Raw genomic sequence first — 13,560 nt, 5'->3', positions numbered from 1 at the left:
TTGGGCTGTAGCATATTATCTGTCTGAACTGAGGTGTCAGGAAAGCTTCCCTGTTTCTGCTCTGTCACAGATGATAAGATTTTGTTTTTCCAAGGTGTAGTTTCAAATAAATTTAGCTAAAACACTGACTCATTCCTTTAAAAAAATTCTTCAATTTCTTTAATGTAAATTTTAATATCTGAATTCCCAGAAACATTTTGTTCTGAAATAAATTATTTCACTAGTATAAGAAAAAATGCAAAATAAAATGCACTTGTGCTTGACAGATTTATACAGCTTTGCTCACAGAAGTAAAAGGAGGAAACTTGTGTAAATCCATGTAATAATTAAATAGAAAGAATATAGGAAGACTTTGAAGACAAGACTGATACAGGGAGTCTGAAGTGGCTACGTGACAGTGTACATCATCACTAGAACATTAATAACATGTCTAATATAATGAAGTGATGGGAGGTATAGCAGCTGTTGAATAAACTGTGAGTTACTTGCCTACAAGAAGGAAGCTATCATAAAAAGCTAGAAGCTATCATAAAAACTGAATTGGAAAGTGTTTTATTATTATTATTACCTAGTCCAGTTAATAATATTCCCCAAAGACTACTTAGATTTTCTGCTCTTCATTAAGAAGATTAATTAGGATTAAAAAGAATAGCCTATTAAAAAAAACATTTTCACAGGGACGTCAGTGTTCGTAATTGAATGCATGCAAGATTTCCATTATATATCCTCTATAAGCTCTTAGGCAAAATGTATTTCTAATTTACTTCCAGTAAATTCACAGTGTTATTGCAAGAAATTTCCTAAAGACTTCTGAATTTTAGTTAACCATTTGTGAAAAGCTTACAAATGTGAGACACTTGCAAGGCTACCTGTAAATTAAGAGGTTTTTTCTTTTGTGTGCAAGTCTTTTTATTACAGAATTTGAAAAAATAAAAAGGGATTATCACAATGGCACTAGACCCTGTTTATTTGTAAATGCTTTTATCAGGAGTGAATAGAATGGGATCCGCAATTGTGGTCAATGTTTGACTTCGTTATTGTTTTAGTAAGAATCTGCTGTTTGGAAAAACTGAGGTGGATAAAAATAATTGCAAAGAATATGTCAACCTTTAATTTCATATTCACACATATGCTTCCATAATGTGAATTGTTTCACTTTGAAGAAAAAAAAAAAAGGCTTATGGACAAACAATGATGATTTTTGCTTTTAAAAAAATAAATAATTATTTCCTTAATATGTCTTGTAGATATTCTGGTAACTATGCTTGAAAAAGAAAAAAAGAAGGCACGAGGTGCTCTTTCCCAGCTTAATACCACCTATGCTGATTCTACTGTCTTGAAGCAGTGTCCTTCTATGAACTTGGAAGAAAGTCAAAGTCCATCCAGATATTTTAGCCTGGAAGAGGCAAAAGTTTTCAGCTCTTCCATTCCCAGATTACCTTTTCTTTCCAGAGCAACAGGTTAGTGTAATTAGTTAAGTGAACAGTTATTGGATTATTCCAATATTATTTACAGTATATCCTTCAAATATGAACCAAAACAAGGAAGCTTTATTTTCAGAACCAGTCATATTGTGCTGATACTATATCTACAAATGCAGGGTTTTAAATTTAAAGTCCTCTAAGGTGCTGATCGCTTTTAAAAACTTATGTAAATATTCTGTTAAACAACCTATGGAACCATAGTATAATTTCAGTTGCAGGCCCCTGATTCTTTCAGTAAACTCACAGTAAAAAAATGGGGGTTTGAGCATAATTCATTAAGGAATGTAAGGAAATAATATTTTCCCCTGGAAGATCCATTTCAATTTATCTATATAAGTGGTACTACAGGATTTAATATTTGTAATGTAAATCATTGCAGAAGCAACTGAAACAATTGAGACAATATTGACCAGTTAGCATGGATTGCATAAGTATGGAGGTTTTTATAGTGGTTATTTCAAAAGAGTTAAGTGTTGAGCATTACAATTTTCTTTCCTTACAACATTTGAGCTGGTTATTTATGAAAATAGGTAACAATATTCTTGCAAATTGTTAATTCCAAAATCTACATTAAAAACCTCCAATAACTGTAGACAGATTTTTCTGGTTTCACATTTTCTTCATTTTCTAGTTTAATTGTTCAAATAAAAAGATTTTTTGGTTTCAGCAGGTTCTAGAAGTGCTTATGTTTTTGTTAGTAAAGAACATGCCTCATCCAAGATTATCACATATTATTATTATATAGATTATATAATATTTAATTATAATAATTTATAAATATATAATTTATATAATTTATAAATATATAAATTCATTATTTATATTTCTGTATTTTTTAATGCGTTTTAGGGGGCAGCTAGCTGAAAGAAAAGTTTTCAACATGAAACTCAGACATGGCAGCTGGCAAGTAGTTAGAAACTTAGATTTTGCTAGAGTACTAGTGGGAATGGAGCTCTTAAACTACTTGAGGTTGCCAATTATCATCTGAAATTGCATTGTAATTGAACTAGTCAGTTGTCACAGTTGTTATTTTGTTTCAGTTGCTTAGCTACTGAGGAATTCCCTTTGCCTTCTACTTTCCTATTTACCATGCTTCTTTTCATTTTGTAGAAAGAATTTATTTGATTTGGTGTCACAATAGTATAAATTAAATTTAATCATGTCCTTATAACACAAAGCTTTTCACTGCCTCAGAAATACGCTAGCAGATAATAGCTATATTTTAACAACAAATAGCTAGTATAATTACATCTTTTATACAGTGCCACTTATTCTTCAGTCTTTAAAAATACCCTAATAAGCATTAGCAAATTCTTAGTATTGATCAATGCATTACCATTTTGCAAACATTTGTGTGGGTATGTTCATATGAATTTTCTTTGAATGTAAAGTAGGAACCAGCACATCAGCCCAAGTTGACTGGATTGTAGAACCCTATCACCTGCACTCTGTGCTGGCAAGGCCAGGTTGGATGGGGCCCTGAACAGCCTGCTCTAGTGGAAGACGTTCCTGCTTTGTGCTGGGGGGTTAGAACACGACCATCTTAAAGGTCCCTTCCAACCCAAACTATTTTGTAGCCCTTTACTAAGTTTCGGTGAGGCATCATTCTCACTTGATCCCAGAGCCTCATTTTTCATCTATTGAAAGCCTGAAAAGGATTATCATTATAAAATTGTCCGTCCATTTCAAAATCCATCTGAACTGTATATATATATGCCATTTTGTCTATTGACTAAGAATTCACTAAAAATTGTGAAAGGGCTTAGGCCTGAGTCAGGGTCAAACTCCCAGGTAGAAGCTTTAGTCTAGTACTAAAGCTATTCTTCATCATTTAAATCCTTTACATAATTTACATAATTTATGAAGATTTCAATTTACATATTGAAGGCTATATGGTATGTTAACTATTTGAACAATCTAGCTTTCTTTATTCTTTTTTTCTTAATTTCTTAATTATTATTTTTAATTATTATTCTTAATTATTATTTCTTAATTCTGTACTCTCAAACCTGCCATCAGCCTGATTTAGTGCAACATAACGTGGTATTTCTAGTGTTTCTAATCTGTTTTCCATTTTCCTATCTCATTTCCTTTCCATGAAAATTAAATTAGGAAATCAAAAGAAAGTATAGGAAAAAAATACTTAGTTTAACAAAACAGTTGTTGGAACATCTATCTAATAATTTGTTAAAAAACTATATATATTTAGAACCATTAATTTACTTTGCAGTTGATTTATTGTGTAGCTGTAACATTTGCTTGCCCAGAAACAGATCTTTACCATTCAGTGATGGAAGATAGAATAATATTCTTACCATTTTTTCACATATGATCTAGGACCATATCTACTTTGAAAGATATGTGTAACCATGTTTCTTGTGTATCCAGACACTGCTTTAAGTAGGAGAAACGCAGTCATACTATTTCACTGCTATGCTTAATGTAGTAATCTGTGATAACAGGAAACTTACCTTGATCTCATCACAGCAGTAAAACAATTCCTGGTCCCAATTTGTGCCACAGCTTTAAAGGTAAATGAGTAGTGACTTCTACAATGATAAATGTTTTACAGGTACAGCTGTAATTTATCTCTTTTTAAGTCCATCCTGCATTGAGTGTGCATGTTTTTTTCAGAAGAAACTGAGTGAACATAGTATATATTCAAAGGTTTGATTTATGGTAGTATTTATCTTCCTTACATTCTGCTTTTTCCCCACCATGTGTATGCCTGAAACACTAAACAGAAGCCATTAAAGGCTGTACAGACTCAAGAATTAACAAGGCCTCCACACCCAGATTTGATTTCCAGATAGGTTTTTGGGCACCATTATATAATATTATTGGCTGATAATACTAAGTTGCAAAGAGTTTATTCCATAGAATCATAGAATATTTTGAGTTATATAAGGATCTTTCAGAATCATCTGCCATAGACAGGAATGCCACTTGCTAGACCAGGTTGCTCAGTGCCCCACACAAGCTGGCTTTGAACACTTCCAGTGACAGAGCATCCACAACCTCCCTGAGAAACCTGTTCCAGAGCCTCACCACCCTCTGAGTAAAGAATTTCTTCCTAACATCTATTCTAAGCACACTGTCTTTCAGTTTAAAACCATTACACTTTATCCTGTCACTATCTTTCTGTATAAAAAGTCCCAGTCCCTCTCCCTCCTTTTTATGAGCCCCTTTAGGTAGTGGAAGGACACAATGAGATCTCCCTGGATCCTTCTTTTCTCCATGCTGATCAATCGTAGCTCTCTTTGCCTGTGTCTGATTTAATATTGAAAGGTCCTTTTTCTGAACAGGTATGTCTTTAGCTGCTTGTTTGAATTTCATATTTGAAATAATGTCACTAGTAAAATATTGTTGCACATGAGGTTCGATACCACTGGAGACCTAACTTAGAACAGCTGAAACTGGACATGTGGATTACTGTTGCATTTTGTATTGTGCTTTTTTCAGTTTGTGTCAGAGTCTGGATTAGGCTGTTGATCTTGATAGCCACAGAAGAGGAATATGCAAATTAAGTGTTCTAGTAGTGCCCTAGCTTTTTCTGCTGGTATTGGGTTACATAGCATTGAATTCTACATTAGTTAAAAATTATATCAGTTAACACGCTGTCAGATTTCTTTTTCTTGGATCCCAGAAGACTCCTTTTAGGAAGGAGTGGTAGGTAGACAGACTGTCTAGAAACAGTGGAAGGCTCCCTGCTGTTGTCATTTTGACAAGTAAGATGGCATAAGACAGTGAACTTACAGTGAACAGACCAACACTTATCTTAGTCCAAGAGTTACACCATTAAAGGGGGTAAATTGCCTTTTAATACCCATCCTCCATCACAGAGAGCTCTAAATTATAAATTCATAACTACATGAAGGAGAGTGAGCAAAACAGTCTAACATAGTAGCTGCTATTATTATTGCATCATAATATTTTTCATTAATCTGAAACAGACATAACTGGCTATGAGTTTAAATTATGAATCAGATGAACATAACAGAAAATGCAAAGATAAGTTATAGGCATAATAACCTGAGCTTTACAAATGCTTCAACAATTTTGCTTTTAATATAATAATTTAGTTCATCATAAAGTATCTACTGCAGCTTTAATTGTGTTAATAATTCATACCTTTCATAGATATAATTGTAGAATTATATATAATCTTTTTAGGAGTTGAGTCAATAATAAATTAGTCATTTCAGGATAAATCAGAGTACAAATGAATCTAGCAAAACAAGAAAAAAATCGGACTTCAACAGACAATAGAGTGATAAATATTGTGTTGTATTTTACTTTTATTGAATTATATCACTACTTCTGTACAGAGAAGTCTTATTTTGAAATCAGTCTCTGATTTCAAAGACTGCTGCTTGCCTCTTAGGATAATTCTGTCAGCATAAAAGACATATGATACCATTTTTCCTCCTGCTAGACTTGTTTTTCTCCTGAAATATGAACAGTTTGGTTACCAGAAAACTGTGACTATTGTGACATTTAAAGAATACAGTAAATCTTAGTAAGAGATTCAAACAGTGGTATATGCTGACGAATTTGAGAATTATTTTGCTTTCACAAAATATTTTGTTAGGATCATGTTTTGACCAGTTTGAGCCATTTCCTTTTACTTTCATTGAGAAATTGTGAAGTTTTTTGGGAGTTCTGTGAAGAAATTACCCGCTGTGTATCCCATTCATGATTTAAGATCACTTTTTGCTCCACACTATGCAAACACCTATATAACAAAGTATTCCTGCAGAAGGGCTGACAAGCTGGCTTTGAAATGTATGGTTTCTATAAACCAATGATGCTTATGAATAGCATAAAAGTAGTGATGATAACACACATACTGTTCATTTCTGAAAGCTAAATATTTTTGTCTTGTAATAAGACATTTTAAAGTATTTCTCTTGTCTATTTTATATATTTATGTAATAACTTGAAGGAAATGCTTTCTTCTATTGTTGAAAACCTACAGAAACTTTCCTAATGAAAAGGACTGACTGAGGTTTTCCATCAGAATCTCTTCTATATCTTTCAGTTTAGAAAAAAGGCAGGTCTCAGACCTTCAGAAAAATTAAGTGCTTAGCAAACCCATATGTTTCTTGGAGTATTTTCCGTGACCAGTAGTGCTTTGGGATATCTGGGGACAGAGTCTTGGCACTGTGCTCATGACAGTTCTTTTGTTAACAAACACATGTGTTGCAGTCAACAACCTCAGGATCTCGTCCAGGGAAGCAGCAGGATTCTGGGGACCAGAATGGAACACCAACGAGACGGGCTCCCAGTTCATGAAACCATTTATACAGCATTGGAACAAACTCAGGTCCAGAACAGAGAGCTCCAAACAGAGGCACAGCAGGGGTTTTTGAGGGACAGAACTCTTAGGGGTTTCCACCTTTGAGGGTGGAGTTCAGGGTCAGGGACCAGTAGAAATACACCAAGGGAGAACCCCCCAGGGACTCAAACCCAATCAGAACACCTGGGCCGCCCTTCACAAGGGGTTTGGGGTGGGATAATGTAACTCTTTGTCTCCCCTGAGGCCACTGCCACACACTTGTAGTCATTTTATTGCTATTTGTCCAATAAAGGAGCTCACTGGTGCATTTAGGGAACTGTTCAGAGTTACTGCTGATATTTCTCATTAGTCAGAAAAGAAAGTATGTTCTACATTTTCTGTTAAAGGTCCAGGAAAAAGCATATATTCCATTTGCTCTCCAGCTGAACTTCTACCAGTTCCTAGTAAGATGTAGTGCATATTTTGTTGCTACTGCTTAATCTTTGTATCAACTATTTAAAACAAGGTGTTGTTTTGCTAATTTCTTAAGCATTAAATGTTTTATATGACATATAGTGATTATTTGGTACAATATATTTTTCATTATTGCCAAGTTTAAGTACCAAGCAGGAAGTATTGTTAGCGTTCAGGAGCACATAATCACAGAATGATTATATAAAGGTTCTTTATTAAAGAGCTCTGGGTGTCAGGGGTACACATACCCAAATCTGACCCCTCTTGGTTTTGAGCTGAACATGTTTTATACCCCATCGTTATACAACTTACATATTAATTATTAAACTTAACTTGTTCTATTGTATGCATTGTTTTTATCCAAGCATGAATTTCTCGTGATCCCCCCTCAACCCCCTAACATTGTTCCTCATGTTCTTAAAACAATAATTATATCTAATCACATCTAACAATTGTATAATTTACCATATATTGATTACACAGGTGCAGTTTCACATGATCTTTAGCAAGCACAAGGCCTAACATTTCCAGGACCTACTTTTCCCAGGGCTTGCCAAGTCTAACTTTCTTTCTGAGTCCCCGAATTTTCTAAAATTTTAAAACCTTTTACTGTAACTATCAGACTTCAATGTTTGATTTACTTATTTTAAACAGCCTTCAAGATAAATTCAGCAAGTGTTAACAGTCAGCATAAGCTTTTGAACAATTTTATTGAAGTTTACTTCTGATAAGCTTAACAAAGTTATTTTCTGGTATTTCAAGTTACCAGATAAAAAAATGTATTGCTAAGGCTCCAATTTATGTCATAAGTATGAATGGCTGTCTATGATCAATGAGACTACATGTTTGTAGCATGTAGTTGTGGAAATTTTTTACTTTGTCATGTGCTGTTACACATTTTGGTATCTCTGTCTTAAAGATCACAGTTTTATTCCCTTTTTAATCTTGTGACATGAAAAAAAAAGTAAAAATTAAAACTCAAAGTAGTTTCTAAAACAGAATTACCCTCTTTAAATGTACACTGACTGTAATAAATAACAAGCAGACTAACTCTGTGGATTTATAGGAGACTCAAATAGCTTCTGGGGTTTGCTCTTTTGTTTCTTTGGGTTTTTTTTTTCCAAATCTATTTGAACTGAACTCACTGAGATTAGTGAACAGCAAAACCAGAAGTACGTTAAGAAGTTTGAGACTCCAGAAACATCTCTGTAAAGAACAACAGATGACTATTCTTTGCGACAAAGAAATATAATTACACATTATAGGATTTAAAGTGAGCTCTTGCAATTGATATACAGCAGTAAAACCCTGCGTGTTACAATTTTTTTCATCCTAAATGAAGTTTTTATATATATGAACGTAGGGTTATTTTTAGGAGATGAAGCCCATATTTTCCTCTTTGGAGCTTGATCCCCATTTGCAACTTCAAAGGCAAATTTTGTAACTTGTAAGGATTTAATGAAAGTGAGGAGCAGATCATTATAGTACTTCACTAATTTTTTCAGACACACCGAAACTTACTTCTGTCTCTCTGTTTTGTTTGTGTCTTTAATCTAAAAAATGCACTTTTTCATTGTGTTCCTAGCAGAAACAGATATTTTCTTGAGACTCTGGTCTCAGCATATTTGAATATAAAACCAGAGTATGAATTATTGGATATGTCCCACAAATCCCTACTTTTTTTTCCTGATATTTGCAGTACATTTAAGCAGGTTAAGTTTCATGCAAATATTTCAGGCCAATTTCATGCTTCTGTTCCTGTATGATTTTTCCATTGAAGTTTTGTGTGCCTGTTTGCCTCAGTGACAACTGGCTCTTAAGTTTCAGGTGCATTTGTTGAAAAAAATCATTGCATAGTTCATTTACCTCTGATGCATCATCTTCTTGTCTCTTACACCTTTAACTCTGAAATATCTATTTAGTAACTGTGCCTTTGATTCATTAATTTCCAGCCCTGCTAGAAGTTCAGAAGGATACTTTCAATAGAATAACATTATAATCACAGGTTATATTATATTTAGGTTAATTTGAGAAAAATTAGACCATTATTGACATCTGGGTGAAAGAAAATAATAACCACATAAATGGAAATAAGCTAACAACGAGAGATGGAGTGACACTTTATTTTCCACACTTATACAGTGAGTTTGGTAGATTTTACTTCTAGGTCAGGTAAAAGCTCACTGATTTTAGTTGCAGGGCTGGTCTTACAAATCTTTGGCCAAGATGCTCTGCTGTAACCATCTACCAAACTACACTGGAAACAGTCTTTGATCTTTTTGTCCATAGAGTCAAGTAGCAACTGGTGTAAGACTTCCTTAAGACAATTTTGGCATTTTAAATGATTACACAGTTATATGAAGAGCTGAAGCTGTTCTTTGTAAACTTGTGGATAGCAAAGATCCTTCACATGTAGGCAATTATGGCCATTTTCCTGTAGCAGAAGTTGTGTGACTGAAGAAATTATTTAGCATTTGTAAGCATTTTGCAGTAATTCCAGCCCTCCTTCACATCGCTTGTATCTGACTTGAATGGTGGAGTTGGGCATGACAGAGTCCCACTTTTGTGTTCTATTACAGTGCACCCATGTTTAATCTTCTCTCCCTTAATTGTTTCTCTATTTTCTATTTTTCCTGGTAATATTCTTCCTAGAGGTGAATCATTTGGTGACATTTTTGGAAAGATTTTGTTGTTGTTGTTGTTGTTGTTGTTGTTGTTAATGGTACTATGCTAAATATTCGCACAAATAGCCCTATCATACTGTGAGCCCCTGCCTGATTTTCAGCATACTTTTACTAAACCCTCATTCAAATAAAAGTAAATTTCATCTTTTGCCATTTTCTAATCATCAAACTAGTGTCCAATAATTTTCTATAATCAGTATTCTCAGTCTTTTATTGTGTCTTGAGTGTAATTATCATGAGCCTTTTTTCTTTGGTCACCTCATGGCCCTTGAACTGCTACTACATGTTCATGTTACTTAACTTGCTTACAGTTATTATCTTAGCTATTGTAATGTTTATTGTAACCCTGTAATTCCTTAAAACAAAGATAATCTCAAAAACAACATTCTGAAGTTCAGCTCTAAGCAAAACTAATATAGACATGTAATCTGAAAATCTGGTGCTGTTAATCGGATGCTGTGTTTGAAGGCTTCTGCAATTTATTTTATTGTGTATATTATAATGTGACTATTGCTTTCTGCTGCCATTTTAGGTTTTCTACTACCTAGATCTAAAAGGCTTTGAGAACATCAGTTTATTATGCTGGAAGTCACAATAAAGTTTCCTAAAACCTAAATGGAGAGATTAACTTCTTTAAGATTTATGTAATATATTTGAATCACAAGCCTTACAAGGAGAGGCTGAGGGATCTGAGGTTGTTTAACCTGAAGAAAAGGAGGTTCAAGGTAGACTTTATTGCTGTCTAAAACTACTCAAAAAGAGGTTGTAATGAGGTGAGGGTCAACCTCTTCTCCCAGGTAAAAAGTGACAAGACAAGAGGAAATGTCAGGTTGTGTCAACTGAGGTTTAGATTGGATATTAGGAAAAAATTTTACATGTAAAGGGTTGTTGAGCATAGGAACAGGCTGGCCAGGGGAGTGGTCGAGTCCCCAACCCTGCAAGTGTTCAAAAAATGTATGGATACAGCAGTTGGATATGGTTTAGTGGTGAACATGATGGTGGTGCTTGGTTGGCAATTGGACTTGGAGATCTTGATCTTGGACTTAGATATTTTAGAGATCTAAGATCTTTTAGAGATCTTTTCCAAATGTAAAAATTCTATGTATCTATGATTTACACTCTATTTTAGGAAGACACTGGCATTTTTTCCTTATTCCTCAACAGAAATCAAACCGGTTCCTCCATATATATGTCTCAACAATATAGAGAGGAAGAGAATACAGAGGACATGTTCCTGTGTCACTACCAAAACAGAGACCAGCACCACTTCCTGGGCATAAAGTGCTGGAAATACCTACATTTGTTCCAAGCCCAGATAATTCGCAGGAAGGGTGAAAACCCAGCATAAACTGCTGATAAATAACTTGTGGTTCAGTTTGGTTATTTTCTTGATGTCTGTCACTTGTGTTTAGATGAAGTGCAAAAGCACAAGATTTAATATTTATTCCTGTTTTTATTCTGTATCATAATTCTGTATATATATGTATATATACATAATTCTGTATATATATGGGGCCAATTCCCTTCTGGTTTCTGATGCGTCATATGCATATTTAAAATGATAAGTATTTAGACATTTATAGCTCAGTCTTTTACATGTTTGCTTTCTGGGCACAACTTTTGCCCCACATCAAGGCCTGATGATCAAAACACCCACATGGCTGAAAGAGGATAACTTAAGGTAAATAATTCTCCAGTCTTGTACGGAATCCTGAGTTTGGGGACGTAGCTTGTAAAGCTAAGTTAATCAGAAAAAGGGTAAGTACTTAGAAAAATAGGTCCAAGGCAGTCATGAGGTTCATTGTATCATTGCATGACCAAGCAGGATTGATTATCAGGTCTTCTGTAAACAGCTAATGGTGTTTTGATCTCTGAAGAAGTACATGTAAGCATGTTGTTAGTTCTCTGTGACGTCAGTTGGACCTAATCATATGTCAAACACTCATGTAATGTTTTGGTACTCTGTGGTACATTTGGTACACTGGATGAACTAGAACTTTGATTTATTTATCCTTACTGTTTGAAGAGGCAAGGTTAAGTCCAGAGAATTTCTTTCCTATGCCAACTTCCTTTGTAAATCATTGCAGGTTGCACTTAGGTATGAGTTTGAGTGATTTAATGGTAGATAAAACTGGATATAAAAATTGAGGTATTTTTCAAAGTAAAAAAAAAAAAAAGCCCTGATAGGGATTTCTGAACTTTAAGATTGCCTGGGATGGATTTCAGTTATATTTTGGAATGTGGCCTGTTTGATTTTGATTAAAAATTTTGATAAATGCTTCTTTGAGATTGGGATAATAATAAGGATTAACATAATCCACTTCAATACACAGAATTATTATGCAGCATTATGGGACAGTACGAAGAACTACTCGGAATATTACCATTCTTGAAGAGAAAGTTTACCTGTAGTTTGTAGTACAACTTCATGATATTTTAGACTCCAATAAATAGGCATGTTTTAATCTGTGACTGACAAGTACTAAATGGAGATTTTTCCAAATAAATTATTTTGCTACACCCTTCCATGCATTTGTTGCCCTAGGTTTGATTTCTGCAGTGTGTAGAGGTACAAATATAAACCGGTTTGAAATTTAATTTGGTATAAAAAAGTATCTGCTTGTCTGTTAAATAGAAATTATCTCTGCATGTATGTAATGGCACAGTTCTACAATATTTCTCAAATTAAGCCTTTGGTGTAGAAATGTCAGTCATTTTGGACCTGCCTTGTAGAAGTAGACCTACCTGCTAGAAGTAGCATCTATTACAAAAGGGAAAATCAGTGGCCAGGCCATTGTTTCAGAAATTTCTTCACTGCTGGCCTCCTCATGAGGTGCCCCAGAGTTTTCTTGTTTTCCACACTGCTAAAAGTCTGATTTTCTCCAGATTATTAAAAAGAAGAAATAGATTAAAGGGTGCCAGCCATGAGAGGAGATGTACATTTTTATATTCCTGTGACTGAACTTATTAACTGTAGCTCTTTAATATTAAATCTTTGAATTTATATTTAGAGGAAGAAAGCTTGGGTAAATGGAGTTATGTCTTGAACTTTTTGAGTAAAATAACTTTAATACTGGGTTGAAAATTTCTGTTATAATGTCTAAAACAGTAGCAGGGGACTCAAAAAAAGGGAAGAAATTGAAAATATGATTGGTCTTTTATTCTCTCTTACAGTGTGTTTCTAGGCTTTTGTTTGAAAGACAGGTGTCTATTAAGGAAGGCAGGAGACTCTCTTGAAATGGAAAATGTAAATCCCCTCCCTCCAAATTATTATAACTTTGAAATTAAGGGCCTCTTAGGCAAAGATATGGGAATAGGAACAACAGTTCTTTACTAGGAAAATTAAAATAAAAATGGAGAAAAACTGACAAAGTCAGGATACAACCCTGTTGGTCAGGGTGTTGGTAGCAGTCTGATTAAAGGGTGGCTGCAGGCCTCCTAGAGTGACAGATGTGGTTCATCAGCAATGATCCTGTAGAAGGGTGTAGTTTTCCTCTGCAGGTCCAGTGATGGTGTGGATGGGTCCAGTTTTCCTCTGGGAATTTAGTGGAAAAAGGCTGACTGTGGTGTTACAAATCTCAGATTATATTTAGGTAGGAATGCTTGGCTCCTCCCCCTGGGTGGAGCATCCCACAATGGG

The 13,560-nt window shown here is 34.5% G+C and overlaps 1 protein-coding gene across 6 annotated transcripts in view; it reads left to right on the top strand.

The window, feature by feature from the left end:
* Positions 1-13,560, top strand: part of KIF6 (kinesin family member 6) — a 247,134-nt gene that overhangs the window by 74,188 nt on the left and 159,386 nt on the right. For all 6 annotated transcript variants that reach the window (XR_015772098.1, XR_015772096.1, XR_015772097.1 and 3 more), the window contains one exon: positions 1,248-1,460. Coding sequence is in view for 3 of the 6 variants with exons in the window: in XM_088052351.1 (XP_087908477.1) it covers positions 1,248-1,460 (213 nt within the window). In the remaining 3 variants the exon portion in view is untranslated. The remainder of the gene's footprint in view (positions 1-1,247; positions 1,461-13,560) is intronic.

Source organism: Pseudopodoces humilis, chromosome 3 (genome assembly GCF_049639895.1).
Source record: "Pseudopodoces humilis isolate 2021_Gansu_Grassland_sample_001 chromosome 3, ASM4963989v1, whole genome shotgun sequence".
Lineage (NCBI taxonomy): Eukaryota > Metazoa > Chordata > Aves > Passeriformes > Paridae > Pseudopodoces > Pseudopodoces humilis.
The sequence above is the reverse complement of the archived record's forward strand: the minus strand, read 5'-3'. Positions and strand labels throughout refer to the sequence as shown.